This window comes from Halyomorpha halys, unplaced genomic scaffold, assembly GCF_000696795.3.
Source record: "Halyomorpha halys isolate HHAL.00 unplaced genomic scaffold, Hhal_1.1 Scaffold852.1, whole genome shotgun sequence".
NCBI lineage: Eukaryota > Metazoa > Arthropoda > Insecta > Hemiptera > Pentatomidae > Halyomorpha > Halyomorpha halys.
This window is the reverse complement of record NW_027111393.1, coordinates 786,192-808,189: the sequence shown is the minus strand read 5'-3', so window position 1 is coordinate 808,189 and position 21,998 is coordinate 786,192. Positions and strand designations below refer to the sequence as shown.

The following is a 21,998-nucleotide window of genomic DNA, read 5'->3' as shown; positions in this document are numbered from 1 at the left end:
ATTAGTAGATGTTTTAAAAGTAAATTAAACCCAGGCCTAATTCTGGGATTTCGGGGGCAGAGAGGGAATGGAGGAAGTATTCCTTTCTAATAATTTTTGGAGGTATGATATCTCTCAATTAAAATCAAAATAATGATTATATTGATTATTATTATTTTATTTTATTTGTTGTTTATTTAAAACTTGATTGACACTTAGTTCTGATTAAAAAATCTTTAAATAGAAAGAAACAAAACTGTGCAGATAACAAAAATAATGAATGATAATCTTCAGGAAAAGATAAGAGAGCAAAGATGCAAATTTAACAGCTAGCAAATAACTAAAAAAAATAAATGGAATATGGTCCGGGTGCGGTCAAATTAAACTCAAATAGTAAAATTATGTTCTATTTTTATTTGAGCCAATGTTTTGCCCCACGTTGCAGGGATGTTTTTACGGAAGTCAAAGTCTGAGTGAGTCCGTAAAAAAAATACTTTTGATAATATTAGAATATTTTATACTACTTTTGATTTCATTATTATTGATTAGATTCTGTAGCCAATCGTAAAAATAATATAGTCTCACTTTGTTTATTTACTAAAAATAAAATACCTTATATATTCGTGCTTCGAGATCTCCATCTGAATCTTGACCTTGCGTTACAAGACAATACTTATCTACTCCACCTGAAACCATATCCTTAGCGTCGGTCAACTTGCTCACTGATCTTCTCTTTGTTAATACAGGCTGAAGGATTGTAGGGAGAGGTAGTGGTGCTGGTGGGCGGTGTTCAAGCCATGTTTCCAAAGAGCGAGATCGTCGAGCTCTTCTAGCATTGACTAACTGAAATACATAGGCCAGATTTTATAAACATACTTTAAAACTATTTTAATAATTACAATTTTACGAAATGAAGAAAAACTCAATAGAAAAAATTAAGATTTAAATAAGAAGTAAATCAATATAAAATTCAGTTTTTAATTCAAATTAATTAAGTTGTTGATGCATAACAAAATCTGCTGGACGACAAAGACAGTATTAGTGCATTTACTGTATATGTTAATGATCGTTGAGAATTCTTTAAAGATCAAGCCAATTTTGTTTTTCTTCATTTTAGGAAGCAGATATTCTACTTAATTTTTAACTAAGCAGATATTTATATGACTACAAGAATAAATGAAAATGCAATGGTACAAATATTTGATAAAGATATAATTAAATTGAACTGAATTCTTCTTTGACAAACATAAATAATAAAAGTGTTAATATTGTTGAGTTCAAATAACATTGTTCTTTAAATGTGTTTTATTTTTTCCATTATTTCAATTCTAAAAATTTCCATCAAACATAAAAGTAAATTTAAGTCAAAAATATAAAAATTATATAAACATTCCATAGTATAGTAAAAAAAAAAAAAAAAAAAAAATATATATATATATATAAAACCCAACATGATCGTCCCTATTTACAATATATTAATATTTAAAAAAAAAAAAACATTCTAACACATGCATACGAAGATTAAAATGTATATTAAGCTAAAAGTAATAAATATAAAATTAATAACTATAAAAAGATACCAAATATAATACAAAGAATTGATAAACATAAAAAGTAATAAATATATGTATTAAAAAAAATATATTATCTATTATTATCAATGCAGCCAGAGGATTACAACATTTTACCCAAATATAGATCAGACTTTTCATAGTTGGATGATAAAAATCCCATTTTCGTTTTTTTTTAATTCTTTACTTTAATATTTTCAGTATTATACATAGGAATCCCTGAATTTAATGACTCAATCAAACTTAAAAATACTAGAAAGGCAAGAGCACCACAACACTGGTTACAAAATCAAACAAAACAGAAAGTACTTATAATGATTACCCTTCTTCCGGTGGATCTAAAATTTGGAGATGGTGGTCTTACAGAAGGAGTAGATACCGTATACTTAGACCGCTCCATCCCAGCTGAAGGTGTTAAAGGAACAGTTCGAAGGGCTTCATCAGACAAAACTCGCTTTGCATCTCTCAGTTTTCTATCTCGACTCCTTGCCTCAAACTGATTTAATAAGTTTATTACATATCTTAATTACTACTATTATATCAATGGCTATATCTAACAATTTTAAGGGGTTAGAAAATGAGTGAGCTGTTTACTAAAAATCTGCAAGGCTACCAGAAATCCAACCAGTACATCATCCATTAGAAAAATATTGTTTGAAATTTTTTCTGTTTAGTTAATAAATTAAAACGATGATCTTCCATTAGTGCATGCCCATGAAAAGTAATGGTAATCTCTTACTTATACTATTTATGAAAATGTAATTTTTATAAATACATATATATCACGACAGTCACTATGTTTTCACTTCAATTCATAAATTCAAAGTATTTATCATCAAAGTAACTTTGAAATGATGAAATGGCCTGGATTTCAAAACAGCTGTCATACAAACACTTAATTTATTTAGGTTAAAATTAATAAAAAGGGCTTCTTCACACTCAGCTGTTTAGCTGATTCAACTGGTCGAATCAAGTGTAAAAAAGGAAAGAAAGTTTTCTCATGAACATGAGATAACTAGTGAAGTAAATTTCTTTATGCCATATTACTGACTAGCTCTTTTAACTAGTATGATATGGCGGGCAAAAGTGCTGGATATAATCTCGCTCGAGTATTTCACTGGGGCTGTGTTTCAAGCGGAAGAGATGATCGGTATTTAAAAACCTATTCATTTCATCCATGTCAAAGAAACCAGTTGAATCAATAAAACCATGAAGGATGGCCTAGCAGTCACCTGCCTAATAGGACTTCAGCATACTATATGTACAGCCAAGAAGTATTCCAAGTCATTAATTAGCTCAAGTAAGTCTAAAGTCTGATCGGAGGAGGGGGATAAACAACATTTAAATTAAATGCTAACTATTTTTTAGCGATGGGTCAGAAGGTCAGAATACTTGTCTCTAAATTAAACGCTTAGTTTAATTAAGTTTTAAATGGAAATAAATGATTCTAGATTTCGACCTCTCCCATCATTATTGTCTTTTTAAAAATGTATCATTGAAAAATTGAACCCCCACAGTAATTAAATTTTCATAAAGTAAATAAAAATTGAATTTATTAAGTGAATAACACAAAAAATAAGCTTTACAGTTGACATGGGATATTGATTTTTTTCCACAATTATTAAACTTAAATTTAAAAGAAATTTAATAATTGCATAGATGTTATATGAAAATAGTAGAATTTGCATAGAATTAAAATAATACCTCCATAGCTGATTTCTGACTCCTAACCCTTCTTTCTATTTCAGTTTTCAATTTTTCTTGAGTTTGAGCAATTTTGCTCGTATATTGTTCCTTCGCCTTTTCAGTACTTATCTTAGTTTTATGAATTTGCAAATCCTTTTCAGAAAGCTGTTAAGTTAATTTTGAAAATTAGTATTAAATATACATGTATAAAATAAATAAATGAGAAAAATATTTTTTAATCGAAATACAAAATAATATAAAAGAATTTTTCATTTAAATTACCTCTCTCTTCAGCCGTTTCACATTTAATTCATATTCATCAACCTTTCTCTTTAAAGAACACACTTGAGAATCAGAGTTCTTAACCCTAGATTCAAGGTCAGAAGTCTGAAAAAAATTAAAATCATATAAAATTTTTTTTTATAAGCAGTTTAATAACACTATACATAAGAATAAAGAATGAGGTAACTCAGTGAGTAAGGTATAAATCTCTCAGGCCTGGGTACAAGTCCAATTGTGGTAGATAACTATTTATTCACTCAAAAAGCAGTTGTGAATCAAACCTGGGAATTTTTAATTTGGAGAAAAACCTGGTGACTTAATATGATCCTAAACAAATCACATACTTGCACAACTGTTGGTCAAGAAACTACTTACTAAGTATCAAGCCAAAGACCTTACATGGGTTGTAAGGTTTTAATAAATCAGGTTTTAAATATTTTATGAAGACCAATATTTTATGTACCTTAAAAACAAATGTAATAATGAAGCCTTTTGACTGCTTATAACAGTACCCTGAATTAACAGATATTTTTCACAGAATATAATAAAAATACGATTTTCATCACAATCAAGACAAAGCAATATTTAATTCCATTCCTTTCTGTTAACCATTGAGTCATCAAGAATTTATAAATTATCAACTTTTTCACTTACAAAGATCTTATAAGAATTAAGAGAACAATTTCTTCTTATTTGTCTATCAATAAGCTGAAAGAGTTAATTTATGCACAGTGTATGTCAAATACTTTAAAGGTTTCTTAATCAACAACTGTGAGGAGTGAACAAATCACTATAGAAATAGTTCACTACTGTATTTAAACAAGATATCCATTTCTTTAAAAGAATGAAGTTTTTCTGACTTCCCAACAACTGAATTTTAATTTTTATGATCCAGAATAATTTAAGTAAGTTATTACTCGATGGATTGGTGACTTGGAGCCAACTAATGTCATAAAACTTTAATTAAAAGGAAAATAAATTAATAAATAAAGTTAGCTAAACATGTGATATTCTGAAATTGTATGCGATAGATAACTATGAACTAAAATGATAAATACCCTTTCTTTTTCTCTTTCATACAGAGATTTTATTGATTCGATTTCTTGAGATGCTGTAAAAGCTGTCCTTTCCGTCTTCAAAATCATTTCTCGAAAATCATGAGCTGTTAGGAAAGTATAAAGGATTAAATAAAATAAATATTAATATTTAAATTATAAAAAATAGAAATGATTCAATGAGTATAAATACTTACTTCTTTCTTTAATGTTTCCAGTCACACTATTATATAACTGTAACTGATTTTCGAGAAATTCTTTTACCGTTTTTATAGACTGATTATCATCCAGAGATACATAACGCAATGAAGGTATATCTGCAAAACTACAGACCAACAGAATTATTTATTTCTAATATTTATTAAATGCAAATAATTAATAAATTTCATAACTCTAATTTGTAATCGAACTATCTAACAAAGTTCATTGTGTGAACAGAAAGAATAATATAATTTTTTACTGAACCTGTATTTTAATTAAATAGATTGACACCTAATTTTACAGATGTAAGTACCTATTTACACAACTACCAATTGGAAACTTCTAATGTAAGTCTATAAAAATGATTTAAACGATGTTAAAAAGAAACATAAAAAAAGAACTAAAGAAAATTAATAAATAAGAAATTAAATAATACACAAACAAACAAAACTTATTAATTTGAGCCAATATTTCAACCTGAATTTCAGGTCTTCATCAGAGCTGAAAAAAGAGATAACAACCTTAGTTCAGAGAGACATAAAAATAAGATTGAAAAATATACATAAAAATAAATTTATAGTTATGTATATTTTCAATTTTGTTTGTTATTATGTTCTTTTCATGTTTCTCCTTGGTCAAGGTTGTTATCTCCTTTTGTTTTTCAGCTCTGAAGAAAGCCTGAAATTTAGGTAAAAACGTCAGAACAAATAAATAAGTTTTGTTTATTAGTATATCTTTGCAGACCACCTTCTTACATCAATCTACGGTCAACTATTAACACATCATTATAAATATTTTGTTACACAAAACTATAAAATTTGCACTTATATCTGTAAAGTTGATAAGAGATATTATTTAATTCAAAATAAATATCATAATAAGCAAGAATTATGTACAATTTCATCAAGCGAATAACTTAAATAAATTATTATATAAATAAATAGTTACATTTCAATCGGTTTTTTCATAAATCCATTAACTGAAGGAGGAACCTCTTGATTTTCTTTATCATAATCTATTTCAAATTTCTTCAAAGCCTACAAAGAAATAATAAATTCATAAATTTAAATTAAAAAAAAAAGCAAAAATATAATTTGAATTGGAAAAATAACATTACATTATTAGCCCTCCTTCTGCCAGGAGTAAAACCATGATTAACTCTAGGTGTCGTTGGTGGATATGCTATTTGTACCTCCTGGCTTATTTCAGCGAATTTCATAACTTGCTGTAAAGAAACAATAAAAAATGAGTTAGCAACAGAGCAATAATAAAATATTACAAGGAGAAATTGATTCTTTGTTAAAAACCAGTTTAGACATCTACATAGTTTTCATTAGGTAGAACCCTGTTCAATTATTAACTGACTAAGAAAAAGAAAATATTAGAACTACACTGAGATAAAAATCAGTAGCCATCTTTTATTATTTTTTTCATATTTTAATAATTTACAATATCTCAGTAACAAATTAATTAAACTACAAAATTATAACTCAAAAAGTAAACAAATTATGAATTAAATTAAAAAAACTTTAACACTTAAAAAACTTTTACCACAGTTTCCTTTTTATTAAAATATCTAGCTGATGTCATTCCTAAAAAGCACTCGAAAAAACTGAAGAAATAAAATTACATAGTGAGAAAAAAAAAGAGTTTTACAGAAGTATTTTTTTGTCGTAAATATACAAAATATCCACTCTTCATACATAATGAATATCCACATGTTATTATTTCCGGGAAAGCACCATGTTTGTTTCGCATTATCCATCACGCTTCCTTTTCACTTATTTATGTTTTAAATTAATTCAATAGTTTTATTTTTCATTTAAATTGATTCTTTTAAAAGCATTGTTCAATTAAAAAAAATAGTATTTTTCTCGCAATGACATAGCTTCGAATTCACTTTGACATAAAATGGGTGGGATGGTTGTTGGGATCTGTATTGCCTTTAGATCTGAACGACATTGTGACAACCCTAATTATAGGATGAAGTGTTTTCTCAATATCAGGAAAAGGATAGCCATTTCTTGTATCTTTAGCAAAAAACCAAAATAATGACAATATTTATATTTTATTATGGGTCTTAAGGATCAGTCAATAATTCAATGTTATTTAGGCGACGCTTGGCAACTTTATTGTTTGCATAGTCATGCCCTACAATTTTTTAGAAAAAATACTCTCTTCAAATAATTACAATAAAAAATGTATAAGAAAATATTTGTACAATTAGAAGAAAGTATTTGTTCTAAAAACCTGATTTTTTCATTGTAGGGTACAATGTACAATAATGCATTGTTGTATGCAAACAATAAAGTTATATAATTGACTGATCCTCAAGACCCACAAAAAAATATATACATACAACAGTCATGAAAAAAGTTATTAATATATATACAGGACTTATTTTTTCCTCCAAAATTCACTTTTAATTGTTTTTAAAATTAAGTATAAATGTAAGATGAATATACTAACCAAGTTTTCATCATAATCATCACCTTGTGGGTTCACACAAACGATCATAGATACTTGACCTTCACCTTCAAAGTAAGTTTTAAACAGGTGAGTTAATCTTGAGTCCCTGTAAGGAATCATTTTATTCGCACCTTTTTGATTTTCTCGGAGCAATTCTAAACAGTTTCTCAACGTCATCAAAGAATTATTTATATTGCCTAGAAATAAAAACAATTTATTTTCAACAAATAATGAATGAACTAATTACTTAATTTTTGAAAAAAAGAGCTTTTTTTTAAAAAATGAATAACAGAAATCATAAATTATACTTAACAAAAGATTCAAAATAGTTATTATATGATAAATTTTATAAATATTCGATTACTAATTTAATTTTTAAATTAAAGCACCTGTAACTAAATCAGTGGCATACTATTGTTTGTGGACAACACGGGAGAGACATTACCAAATCACATGGAACTCACAAATGTTGCTGATTTGTGTTTGCTATAATATCAAGAAGGATGAAATAGCCCAAAACAATAGCAGGCCTGCCAATTAAGTTATAAAAATTGTGCAAGAAACACAATGAAAGTCAAACATGTTTATAAACAAGACATTCAAAATATTTTAAAAAAGACTCAATTAATAAAGAGTCTATAGTCATTAGCATAGCTACTTCGGACACAAAGATACTTAAAGGATTTATAGCCACTTTTGTATTTAGTTCAATATCTGTCTTGTTTGATTTACTAGGCTTTATCTTCCATGAAGCACAAATGGCTATAAAATAATATTAATAAAATAAATCCAAAACATTAATTTTTCAGTAGAAGTTTATTTTTATTTATATTTTTTTTATTACCATTCTTTTACTTCAAAACTTTGGCAAATTTTGACATCTTTTATTTATATTTTTTTGTTTTGTTATTTTTTTAATTAAAAATTAAGATACATGAAACATGAAAGTGAATATTGGTAAATTTATTTTTATCACCTAAAATAAATAAACGAATGATTAAAAAATTACCAGCTTCTCTAAGCCTTTGCCCAGTGTTCTTAGTCCTGTTTGTCCGCTCACTGCCTGCCAAATCGACAAGTGACAACTGGCCAATTTGCAAATATTTTTTATCTTGTACAACACTTTGTCCATGCTGATCGATCGGAGCCTGAAAGTTATAAAAATACATACAAATAACCATCTAATTGTTTAAATTATTCAGGGTTGCAGTAAAAAAAAAGAACAAATAGTTTATAACTATTTAATGTCCCCTGACCATCTTCTTATATTTAAGTTTTACGGTCAACTATATATATATATATATATATGGATATGTATGCATGTACAAGAGCGAACCTAAATCAAAATTAGGTGGGCAATCCATTGTCGTTCAGGTTGTGACGTTTCAGCAACAAAGGCTAACAAAACCAAACTAACTATGAAAGTTTTGTAAAATATTTTTAAAGAGTGAAACATCAATATTCGTTTTTAGCATCTCAAGAAACCCTTAAATATAGAGTTTCGAAAAAATCGGAAAATAAAATTTTTTATCCCAAAGTTTTCGCCCTACATGGATGGGCGTTTTAAAAATCAAGAAATAGAAATAACACTTCAACAATACTCGACCAATCTACACCAAACTTGGCAGTGGTTTATGGCTCCATAAACTGTACCAAAGGGTATGAACATTGAAACATGAAAAATTAAACAAATTAGAACTATAGATATAATATAAAACGTTTGGAATGTTTTCATTATTTGAAACACATATTTCGTCCTTATATGGCCACTGAATCTAAAGTTAGTCGATGTAGGCAGCAAGAGCAGATATTCAGCTTTGCAATGGTTATATTAACATAGGCATTGAATAAAATTAGGATGAGTTATAAATAATTGTGTGAAAAATATTCACTGAAAGAAAAAAATAATCCTCCGAATAAATCAAGTTGAAATTTTTTTAATTTTTATTTACTTTGAAAAATGACATTTTGCAGTTTGAGGCAACTCTAAAAATGAATATTAAATTATTTTTTCTAATTTTGACCTACGTAGATGTAGCAATTATTATTATTATTATTGTATTAATTCTAATTTAAATCCAAATAACAAGAATGTAAGAAGACAGAAAAACAAAGTTGGTTTAAATAAATTGGGCCAGATACAATAAAATTAATTACTCAAGCATAATAAAATCATAAAGTTCATTTAAAATTTTGCTAATTTTGATGAAATACTAACAACTTAACAAAACAAATGTCATAATTCAAACAATGTACCCATAGAAAATTAAAGTCATGTAGGACAACTCAGTTCATATTGAAACAATAAGTTTCTCGAAAAATTATTGACTCAATATTGCCACTTAAACTGTGTCCACATTACTGTTAACTCTGAAAAATCAACAATATATTTTTTACACTAAAAAAATAAACACTTTGTTTTTGGAGATGGAAAGTTCTTATATTAAATGATGGAATCCTTACCTTATCATCTGACACAAATAGAATGTTAAATGCCATATTTTCAGCGAAAGCTAAGAAATGCTAGGACATCAACACAAAAACTGCACAAAATTGAAAAAAATCTGAGGTGGTAAGATTTAAAACTGACCCATTGGATGATGCTTGCGGAACCTTGCTATAGTCACAATCAACATTTTGTAAAATACCAAAACAATTTTTTCTGATATCGAAAATTCTTTACATGTATTTAGAACGATTCATTGATTTTTTTTTTTCAAAGATTTTTCAGACTTTTAAGGTATTACAGCTCAAGTGAAGATATAATTTACCTTCATAAAGTATTATCATAATGCCATGCATGAATAGATTAATACATTATACAACTATTTACTCATTATTGATAACACAAATTTATCTTGCATAGCTAGTCAACCATCATTCATAATTGGTATCCTATTATAGTAAATACCTTAAGTTAACAAACTGATGAGAAATAAATCCACCCAGAAAGTTAAAACATAAGTTATATGCAGAATCAACAAAAAATATAACCAAATACTATTATTTGATATAAACTAGAATATACAACAAATCAATTTAATTTTTTATTTCTACTGAATTTGAATGAAAGTAAATAAAAACTATGTACCTGTACGACTCGCACAGTAAATATGGTATGTGCTCGGCTTGATTCAGCATTAAGGGTAGTATGAGCAATTCTCCTCCTTTTTTGCCCTCTGTAAAATGCTTCAAATGCTTCATCAGCTGAAGAAACTTCAACTTCATTTACACCATGAACAAACATGTTGTGATCAGCGTCTTCTCGAATAATTTTAACTTGTGGAGCTCTAAAAAGTATAAGTTTCTTTTTTTTTTAATATTCACATAAATAAATCTATGAAACACTTATCAACAAGCCATCCCCACTTCTGAAGAAATAAGTAATAGACTCAATTCAGAATAATATAGAAACCTTATATTTTATTACCTAAAAAAATTAATAAATGTATATAAAAATGAAAGTAAAGTACCTTGGACGAAATCCATCATCAGGGAATTCTTCAAGAAGATCATAAACACTATTATTGTAAATTTCAACAAATGTTACAAATACAGCGTATGCATTATCAATATCAATATTGGTAATCTTTGTTTCTGTAGGAATCCTTTTAAACAAATCTTGATCAGAATTTCTATCCCTGAAAAAATAAATATTTTGTCTTTTATAAAGTGCTATAAAAAACATAAATAATGATCATAAATTAATTTCTAAATTTGAAATAATTACTGTTTCGGATTCTTGATTTTAGCTGGTGTTTGACAAATGATTTCTTGTTGCATTTCGGTTATGGCCTCACTTTCACTCTGAATATCAAAACCATTTAATTTATCAGGCTTAAATACATACTTGTTAGTTTTATACATGCCGATGCTGTTAAAAATTGTATCAATACATCGTGGCATGATACCACCATCTTTTCCAGTACCTATCATAGTATGCGTTTTTCCGCTGCCAGTAACTCCGTAAGTAAAAAGCAAACCATTTTTTGCATTTAAAAGATTTTCTATTAAAGGCAGAGCCACTGATTCAAAAACTTCTTTCTGATTGATTTGTTCCTGAAATACTTTTTTAAATGTATAATGCATTTCTTTGGTAGGTGCATTTCGCAGGTTAACATAAGAAGAAGGTGGAGACAGGATGACAGTAGATGGTGCCTCAACTTTCAAACACAACTCAGTATTTTGATTGGGTACTGGTCTAACGCGACAGAACACCTCCATTGATTCTTTTGGCCCATTTTTCTGCCGGGAATTTTTGTTTTGCATTCTGTTTCGACTAAAAAATAAAATAAAATAATGATAATAATAAATAAAACATGCCTATAATTAAATCTAAATAGATTTATGACTTTAAAGTATAAATTACTACATTATTTGAAGAGATATCAACAATTTTACACTATAATTTTAAAAAAAAAATTGATTATTTAATAGTTACAACAGTGTGTTTTCTTTTCAATGAGAAATTTGGAACAATTAACAAATATAATTTATATATAAGGAATATATTGATAATAATCTCCATAGTAACCTCAGTCAAACATAAGTATTTATCTCTGCTCCGGAAGAAGAATAATTTAACTCTAAAAATGTTGTAAATTAATTTTATTGTGTTAACAGGCTCAAAAATGCATTTAATAGATTTTTGTAAATAAAAATAATGGAAGAAGATAGTTGACAATTTCAATCTGACAGCCCTCACGAATGCTGCAAAGTGGGGCAAAACATTGGTTAACAATAAATAGTTTTATTTTACTATTTTGAAATCTTATTGACTACCACCCGGACTATCTTCCTACAGTAAATTAAAATAATTGTAATTAAAAATCTGCCACAGAGGGAATTTTGTAATTGACACAATTCAATTTCACAAAATTTTAGTCGTGCTATTATTCTACTGGAGCAATGAGATATAACTGTCCGTTCTATTACTAATCTATATAAAGATTATATACTTTCAACTTCTTTTACCCCTCCACAGTTTTTGCTTTCTATCAAGGCTATGGACATTAATTTAATATAATTTATAAATATACCACAATCCCAAAATAATAAAAAAACTCATCAATATATTCTTTCAAGAGTTAATAGAACATTTAATCATTTTACTTATAAACCAATCCCTTCAAAGTGTATATTAATGATAACCTTGTTTTTGACTCATGATAATTTAATAGCAATGGAGTTCTTGTCTGGCAGCTATGAATATTACTCCCTAGTGATTGTTTAAAGTTTAGTTGGGCCGTTAAAATATTAATTATTTATTAAAAATTCCAATTTTTTAAAACATTTTTACTAAGAATTGTTCTTTTAAACATACCTTATTAATAATCCTTAAAAATTTCCAATAAGTACTGGGTTTGTATGATAAACAACTTATTTTACTTTGTTAAAACAAATATAATTGAATTAATAAATGCAAAGTCTTACAATACACTGATTTCTTAAATGAATTGTTGATAAAAAAGAACCTTTGATCTTTATTTTCATTTATTTTACAGCAAGAAGAAACAAATTTTATTTAATAAATTTGTGATAACAGTATAGCAAGATTGGCCCTTGTTTTCATTTATTTTACAATGTAAAGAAAATGTTTTGTTAACTAGTTTTGGTTATTGCTATTTATTAATTTATAGATATATATAGATACTAAAATTGTGATGGCAGTAAAGCAACATTAGCCTTTGTTTTCATTCAGTTTACCATGTAAGGTAAATTTTTGATTGATGGTTATTGCTATTTTTCAATTTCTACATATCGTTGCTAAGCTTAATTAGTGACACATTTGACAAACAAAAAATTTTGTTTTATTTTCTATTTGACTTATTCCTGAAATTGTACTGAAGACTATGGTAACTTTATGACAGCCCTATTTGCTTTGAGATAGTCTGTAGGATGACCACACTAGAGAAAGTAACTCTAATAACAGTAAAAATTAAATTAAAATTTTTCTTAGTCAGATGTGCCACTATTACAGCTAATAATAATATATACTTTACAAATTATAACTATTATAGTAAAAATAAGTTTTTCAATCATAATATTGATGGTGAATACACATCATATCGTGTTTTATAGGTTTTAGAGGGGAAAAAATATAAGTATTGCATAGAACTTCAGTGTGAATAGGTGCATAGTACTTCATTAGAAGTGCAGAAACCTATTTGTACAATGTTTCTCAGTTGTTCAAATGTCATTAGCTGATATGAAAACAAAATATTCATAACTTCATCATAATGATCCATTTTCTGTTAATTTCAATTCACAACACATTGATGTCTAACTTAATTTAACTTTATTGAACTTTCTTATTTTTGATCATTTGTTTTGTATATGCTGTAATTAAAATGTTTTTATCTTCTTCTCCACAATGTAAAACAGTACAAAATAATTAAAATGCTATTTAGACCAGTAAAATGTTTCACTCCAATCATAAACAAACAACAGTTATTCACATAATACAACTGGTACTTACACTGGATTCATAATGAATTTTATATAGAAATCCTATTTTTTAAAAACACTAAAAAAAACTATTTCACAGTTCTGACACAACCATTAATTTTAAATATCATAGATCCGGATAAAATTTATATAGTATATATATCATCAGAAAAACCGTTACAACTTCAAACTTTGAATGCTCCCCTCTCTTAACGTTTTTGACCGTTCCCGAACGAAAGAGATAGGATAACCAGAACTTAGAAGAAGGTTTTTAGTTTTAATTTTAACTGCTCAGTAGTTTTAACTTAAAATTTCTCAACAAATAGAGGACTTGATGGCTAAGTACGTTGGGGCGAGTGTCTCAGATAGTTCGGACCGAAACGTTGTAAGAACGATTTCTGTCTGGGGCAGTTAATTTTATTTCTCGGCGGTCCCGAGGAATGAATCTTGACACTCTCATTCTATATATTAAATACGAGGTGGCAATCTCAGGTCAAGGGTTGGCAAAAAATATCTACCAGATACCATTAGCTGACCATATAAGACAAAACTTCAACAAGGGGTTTTTAAAATATCACCTATCTCTGCTCCCATAATTACTTTAATATTAGCGAAGAAATGCGCCATTTCTCTATCATAGATAAAATAGTCAATTACATTATTCCAATCAATATGTGAGAAGGTTGCTTAATGTATCTTCTTGTGTAACTAAAAGGAACTAATAATTAGCGCTTTATTGCTCAAACAAAAGATAATCAGGCGTTAAACATTTTCATTTTATTGGTTATATCTTGTGGAGTCCAATGTCCCCAGCTTTAAGGTAATACTCTGTTCTTGTGTTGAAATCATCGCTCCAGATACCATGCCATCCCTTATTTCTGAATACATTCACGGTTTTTAGCAGATAAGCGTAAACCATGTTCTCCATGATGTCAGTGCCTTCAGTTGCTAAATGTACATAGATGAGTGATATCTTTCTCACATACCTTTGGAGATTTACTACTTTATCCGTTAAATTATTGGATCTCTATATCCCAGTTTCCTAAATATTAAGAGGTTCATGACCCCCAGCTTTAAGGTCATACTCTGTTCTTGCGTTGAAATCATCGCTCCAGATTCCATGCCTTCCCTTATTTCTGAATACATTCACGGTTTTTAGCAGATAAGCGTAAACCATGTTCTCCATGATGGCAGTGCCTTCAGTTGCTAAATGTACATAGATGAGTGATATCTTTCTCACACACCTTTGGAAATTTACTACTTTATCCTTTAGATTATTGGATCTCTATATCCCAGTTTGCTAAATATTAAGAGGTTCATGACAATACCGATTCTTTCTTTGGCTAAGTTTCGTTTAGGGACTCGAGAAAATAGCAAAGAGAGTGGTTTTCAAATCTATATTCTCTATTACCTTTCTTTTTTACTCCCTTAAACCAAGAATGTCCACTCACCTTAAAATATCTTTGTTTATAATTTGTATTGCTTATTTACCAACAAATTGTTTAATATCACTCGAATTTCTATTAAATCTATCACTTTTATCCAATTCTGATTAGCTGAAAAGTAAACTTACTTCTAGAGAATTTCTATTCGTACTTGTTCTTCTTATCCACGGTCATCACGAAACTTTAGTCTTCATCTCATAAAAGCAACAACAAATGGAATAAACTGTTGTTTATTTAAAATAATTAATAAGATTTTGTTTTTAATGAATCATTTCTATCTTCATTTTCTAACTATAGACTTCAATGACAGTTTTAATTGTGAAATCTTGTTTCCATAAGTTTTATAAGCCGTGAAATTCAGCAAACCTTCAGAACCTGACATTCCATATTTTAATTGAATGATCTGTCCAGAATTATACGTTTCTGTTATTGAAACCACATAATGATTTAATAGCATGATGATTCAATCCCCACCCGACCATTCTTGCTTTTGACGAATTGTGATTTGAGAAATAATGGTTATTCTACTTACCCTGTATACCATTTTTATTGGAGATCTTTTGATCCTGTAAAAGGAGAGTTCATAATTGTGAAACGGATGGTTTAATCACAAATATGAATTAAACACAAAATGAAATAAATTATATTTCCAATAATTTGGGTTATCACCAATGAAAATATATTATGCCCTTCTCGAGAAAATCGGTCGCGTTTAGAATAACTTAAAAACTATGACAGAGGTATTCATGATGTGTTAAATGTAAAAAATTTACATTTATTACAGGTTACATTATACTCCTTTCTCTAGCTGTAAATATAGTAAATGATACCTTCGTTGAACTATTCGTTTACGATTATTCTGCATTTCATTTATAAACAAAATGTAACTAGTGTAGATAAAATAAAAATCCATTTTCACCATGTCTATTGTTTACCCGGGAAAATTAAGTCTATTCTGCTTTATTTCACCCCTCTTCAGTTTAAGTTTCTTACTTCTTAGATATATTCTTCAATTATTTTTAGTGCAAAATTTGGTTCTTGAAACCATTTATCTTTCCATTGCCTATTTTATTCTACTGAATGTCATATTAAGAATTTTCTTAAAAGATTTTCTTTATGAGGTAATGATGTTTGTCTTTTTATTGGTGTTAAAAATCCTTTTAGATTTATAAACAATTCCTATTACATGTTTATTGTTTTCCATTGTTATTTTTTCATAGTTCAGCCTTTCTGTTATGAAGATAAATGATATCCATTTGCATTTAATTATGTTCCAAAAGTAGAATTCTAAAAAAAAAAGCTTAGTTTTGTTTTAATTTAATGACTCTGGATATGGTGGAAGTTAAAAAATAATTTTAGTAGAAATTTATTATCTCTAATTGAAATATTGGAAGGTAAAATTGATTGACTGGCTTTAAATAATAAGAATTACAATATTGAAAAATCAAAAGCTTAATGGATAGATGTTTATTTTAGAAACATCTCTTGTTTGTGTACTTTCAATGAATTGTCATGTATTTTATAGATAATTATTTATTTAATAGCTTCACAAATTATAGATTTATAAATAATAATATAAAATCGATTGATTGTAGGTTGGTGTCAGAGCTGTTTTTCTTGGGTGTATTTTTTCTACTGGTCTCCTAATTGCATTTCTTGCACCTGGTACATACAAAGTTTTTGGATGGTAAGAATTACAATCCTTAAGGAACAAATTATTTTATATTATGTAGTATTCCTTTTTTATATTAAATATTACCATAGTCATTTTACTGAAAATTGTGTTACGTCCTGATTTCTAAATCATTTAAAAACACACGCCTTTAACCTCTGTTTTTTAAAAATATTTTTTAACCTGAAATTGTTTTTTTTTTTTATAATATACTAAACAAATTGAATCTTCACATTGAATAATCTCTCTTATAAAAACTGGCAGCTATCCATGAGTTTGAGTTATTTGAGGGTTTTATTTTTCCTCTTTCTAATTGAAGGAATTTTTTAAACCGTGTAAGTTCTTGGAAGAATTCCTTGAAATTGTTACATATATGTACCTCTATTCTTTTCTTTCTTTTTATTCATTCATATCTGAATGGTTACTGGTAACTGTTTGTAAATTAGAAAAATTTACTTATTATATGATATTATTAAGAATCTTAAAAAATCGGCACACTTTTGACTGTAGATGATTCAAATTTTTAAATTAGAATTAAAAATATTATTTATTGTTAGTATTACTTTTATCATCTAGATTTTCTACAATTTATTCATATTTCAACTAATTAGTTTCGTCTTTAGTCTGTAATATTGGACATTTTAGTTTAATTTAGTTAACAAACTTAGTCTAGAGCAAAAAAAAATTATAGTTTTGACCATAAAATTTATGAGCTTCTTAAAGTTAATTTAATTAATTTTTTTCTTTGGAAGATGTTTCAAAATTCATCATTCATTTTAACTTACTTTGTTTTCCCATAATATTTCAGCTTTAGCACATTTTTTCAAGCCTAGCATCTGTAGAAGTTTTTATTATGTTGATTAATCCCTTAAGTCAATTTTTTCGAGCTTTAAGTTTGATTCCTTTGAGCTTTTGCCTTTCTTAGGCCGTCTCTTATGTCTTTATCTAGTTATGTTTGTTGTATAATAAGTAGATCGATTTAGCCTTTCACAAATGCACTTGAGTGTTGCTTTAGAAGATTGTTTTAGTATTGCATTCGTGACCTTAATCATACATATATGACTGATACCTGACTTGGGTTAGGAATGTTTATTGAGTCTCTTATTCAATTCTTCTGGTATGGTGGAACGATTGTTTTATAGATTATAAAAATCTTGGGACTATTAATTGAATAACGTCAAAAATGAAAGTTTACCTACATTATATAATTGTAATTCATAGAAGATGGAAATTATGTTAAAAATAATTAATGAAACTTTTCTTTTATTATAAAAATAATGAAAATGCATATGTTTCCACATATAATATGTTCATTTGTTCTTTTTCCTATTTTATCTTATTGTTTTAGGTACTTATGTGTCTTGTCTTTTTTTCACTATTCAGAATTTTTGGCTATTGCTATTTCTAATCCGGAAACATTATCAGTCAAATCATATATATTGAATCATTCAATAGATTATCAAATTGCAGCTATAGCCAGTTGGACTGAATTTTTTGTCGAACGCTACTTTTTTCCTGGTAAGTGTAAACTTATTGAACATACTTAAAATCTACAAGAGCAAACTAAATATTGTTTCTCGTTATATTCATATAAAAATTGTCGCTGCTCAAATATAACTATAGTTTTAGTCTATTATTTTTGCTTCTCTTTTAACTAAATCACTTTCATGAGAAACTAGTCTTGCTGACTTTATGAAAGTATTTGGTATACATTATAAATCTTGAGTTTTGATAAATTTTATTTATTTATTTATTTTTTTGCTCAAAATATGCTGATAAATTATTATTTCCTTTAACTTAAATGAAATAATAAGGCATTATAATTAATTTAGCCATACTGTTATTATTAGCGTGGCTCTCCAATCTAAATCTTGGCCTCCTTCAGCAGCTTCGGGCAACTGTATTAGTATCTTGCCATCATCATCCAGTTCTGAAGCTCTTGGCTTGTCTTCCTTCTCCAACCTCTTCTAACCAGAATGCTACCATAGAGCGGGAGTCTCCATGGACTGGACACTATCGTCTTATAGAAACACATCTTTAATCTTCTGGAGAGAGCTCCTCTGGAACTGCTTCTCTATTTGCTCCTATGATCCCTATGCTGGATTTCTTGTTCAGAGGCATTGTCGAGTCGTCAACCAGCTGAAATAGACAAAATCCTTAGTCTTCTTGAATTAGTTCTCTCCAAAGGTCAAGTCCTTTCGAGGCCTAGGCTCCTCCTGTAACCAAATATTTGGTTTTGTCTGTATCTATTTAGAGACCACAAAAGAGCAAGAAAAACATCTGATACAGCTTGGAAGGAGCATCCTGTGTTGTCCATTTGCACAATCAACCATAAGCTGCTTTAAAATCAATTAAGAAGTGATGAGTTTCAGTTATGTATTCCCTCCCTCAGTATTTAGAATTCAATTTATCAAGTAAAGTAAAATTTAGCCATACAAGACCAAATAAAATTTTTTCTGCTATTATCTGGCGGTAACCCTTTCAGTTGCTGTTGTATGTTCTTAACCTGAACTTATTCTTAACCTTAACTTGATTTAGATTAACATTTTTAACCTATAATTTTTTTAATTATAGACCTGAAAGTAACTTGGTGGGTGTCAGGCTTTGGGCTTATGACTTGCATAGCTGGAGAAGTTCTTAGGAAAACAGCTATCATACAAGCTCGCTCAGGATTTACTCACATTGTTCAAAACAAGCGTAAGCCAGATCACAAACTTGTGACAACAGGTGTTTATGCATGGTCCAGGCACCCGAGTTATGTTGGTTGGTTTTATTGGGCCATAGCTACTCAGGTAAAGTTGTTTGCATTTAAGTAAATGTGTAGATATTAAGTCTTTGTTATCGAGCTGAAATATATTGGTGGAGATATCATTGACTTTAGGTGCAATGGATTGAAGGGGGCAACTTGAAATGGGTTTTCATTTGATTTTTTTCTTTAAAGAAAATACTTAAAAGTAGTTTTATTTTTCACTATAATGGTCTCAAGGGATGATATATGTTTTTTTATTTCTCATTTTTCCATTACAGACCTTGTTTATATTTAATCCCTGAATAGTTAATAATTTTTTTTTCAAAATTGGTAATCAATTCCATTTCTAAGAAAGTGTTACCAATATTTATTGAGCTTATTATTGTTATTTTTTATAGCTTTGTTCACCTTAAAACTGAGTAAAGGTGATTTTTCAAAATTTTTCTTAACAAACAATAATTTAATTTTTTTTTCCTTCAAGGAAAGATAAACTTAACTGAGATTGCTCTAATCTTAAAATTTTTATGCTATACATATTTAAATTTTTTTTAAATATGACAATGAGGTATTTTTTTCCTTCTTTGTATTTTTGAGGTTGCAATCGTTAAAGGAATGGTTATATTAAGGAATATTTATTTAAACTTGCTCAAATTTTCCAATTAATTTTAATAAAAATTGTATCACTGTACATTATTAATCACTAAATTATTGTTATTACAATTACTGTTCTACAGAATGGAAGAGAAACAAATTGATTTGTTTATAAATTGAGCTTTACAGTGCATCTTCTGATTATTTGGTAGTACCTCCATTTGTCTTACCTCTTTCTTTGTTTTGTAATTGAAGATTTTTTATTTCAGGTAATTTTGGTTAATCCTCTTTGTATTCTGGCCTACACACTAGCAAGTTGGAAATTTTTTAACGACAGGATAATTATTGAAGAATTAACATTACTTTCATTTTTTGGAGAGGATTATGTTGAATATCAAAAGAAAGTTCCTACTGGATTACCATTCATAAAAGGATATTTGATTGACAATTATCAAGACCCCGACTAGGTCTTGAATTTGAACATAATTTATAAAATTGTATTTCCTTACTTGTTTGTGTATGAATATTTATATATATATTTTTTTGTTTCAGGAAAATTTGTGGATCACCAGTATAACATAAAAATTATCAATAAAGGATACAAATGAAATGAATGAAAAGGGATCAATGAGTATTTTGAAGAGAAATATGAAACAATTGAGTGCTGTTAAATCTTTGCACCTCTAACAAACCAAAGAATATAAATATGATCTATAAGGCCAGATTATTTATAAAATAGCTATAATGGTCTTCTAGGATTATTTCCTGTAGAACTCCTAAAGACGAGGTGAAATTGAACATTAGTATCAAAATTTATTCCTATTTTATTTTTAGTTATGATGAGATTCCTGATATAATTTAATTTAAAAAAAAAATTAGTATACATTAATGTTTCATCATATGCTATTATTAAAAGCATAAAAAGTCAATTTCCTAATAAACTGATGACGGACGTAAGTTTAAAAGAAAAACTACTCAGTACTTATTAGAGCCTTTCTCTATGATGAAAGGCTATTATAATTAATTTTATGAATGACTTAGCGAGTTATTTTATAATTATGATGTAAAAGTTGAAAAAAATGTAGAACTGTAAAATTAAAATGTATTAAATGACTGTTGGTGGTACAGTAGAAAATACTACATTAAATTTATTAGTTTTAATAAATAAATTACTTAAACTATCCTATTAATTAAAAAACAAATAAATTTACTGTATTATTTTTTGGCCATACCCCATACCATAATGTATTAGATTTATTTTCTCATTAAAAAATTAGGTTTTGTTTTTTATTTTTAAATTCTGAAGTGCCAAGCAATTTTTAAAATATTAGTTTATATAATGTCCTAAGATTGAATTTTATGATTGTTTATTTATTTTATTTTTGTTACATTAAATAAAAAAATAATTAATTTTATCGACAATGCCTAGTCCATCATTATTACTTGGTTCAATAATTAATTAAATTAATTAAATAGTAGCAATTTGTACCAACATATTTATATAACTTTTCATCTTCTTCTCATGTCGTCTATATTTTTACTATTCTTCTCATGTTATCTATATTTTTACTAATAAATAATTTCTTGTTTACTTTGGTTTTTGAAGTTTTATTAATTATTATTATTCTTCTTATTATTATTATATTCTTATAAAGTCCTAATTTATTGCTTGACCCTAATAATAAATGGTCAAAACTTATTTTTTTGGCTTTATCCCAAATTTATTTTATAATATTCACTTAAATATGTTCAAAAATCTATTTTCTATCTCAAAAACTGGAGATGATCATGAAATTTTTAAAAAATGGCCTATTAGGTTATTATCTAAAAATTTAATTTAGCTCACTATCA

General features: G+C 27.7%; 2 protein-coding genes across 3 annotated transcripts; one reads left to right on the top strand and one right to left on the bottom strand.

Annotated features, from left to right (window-relative positions):
* Window positions 1-591: 591 nt before the first annotated feature.
* Window positions 592-13,882, bottom strand: LOC106686617 (kinesin-like protein KIF23; the record flags this gene model as incomplete). 2 transcript variants are annotated; one of them, XM_014430005.2, is given in 14 exon segments in its annotated part: window positions 592-822; window positions 1,873-2,046; window positions 3,255-3,401; window positions 3,519-3,623; window positions 4,577-4,680; window positions 4,771-4,898; window positions 5,723-5,811; window positions 5,892-5,999; window positions 7,244-7,440; window positions 8,253-8,391; window positions 10,335-10,533; window positions 10,717-10,884; window positions 10,974-11,522; window positions 13,722-13,882. In XM_014430005.2, coding segments are annotated over 14 exon segments (2,349 nt in total), but the record flags the coding sequence as incomplete, so codon positions are not given.
* Window positions 13,883-16,000: 2,118 nt separating this feature from the next.
* Window positions 16,001-21,689, top strand: ste14 (isoprenylcysteine carboxylmethyltransferase ste14). The gene is made up of 6 exons (XM_014430032.2): window positions 16,001-16,256; window positions 16,731-16,822; window positions 18,156-18,325; window positions 19,382-19,599; window positions 20,417-20,614; window positions 20,700-21,689. Exons 1-5 carry the CDS (start codon window positions 16,056-16,058, stop codon window positions 20,612-20,614), a joined length of 879 nt encoding a protein of 292 aa, XP_014285518.1. The 5' UTR covers window positions 16,001-16,055; the 3' UTR covers window positions 20,700-21,689.
* Window positions 21,690-21,998: the final 309 nt, after the last annotated feature.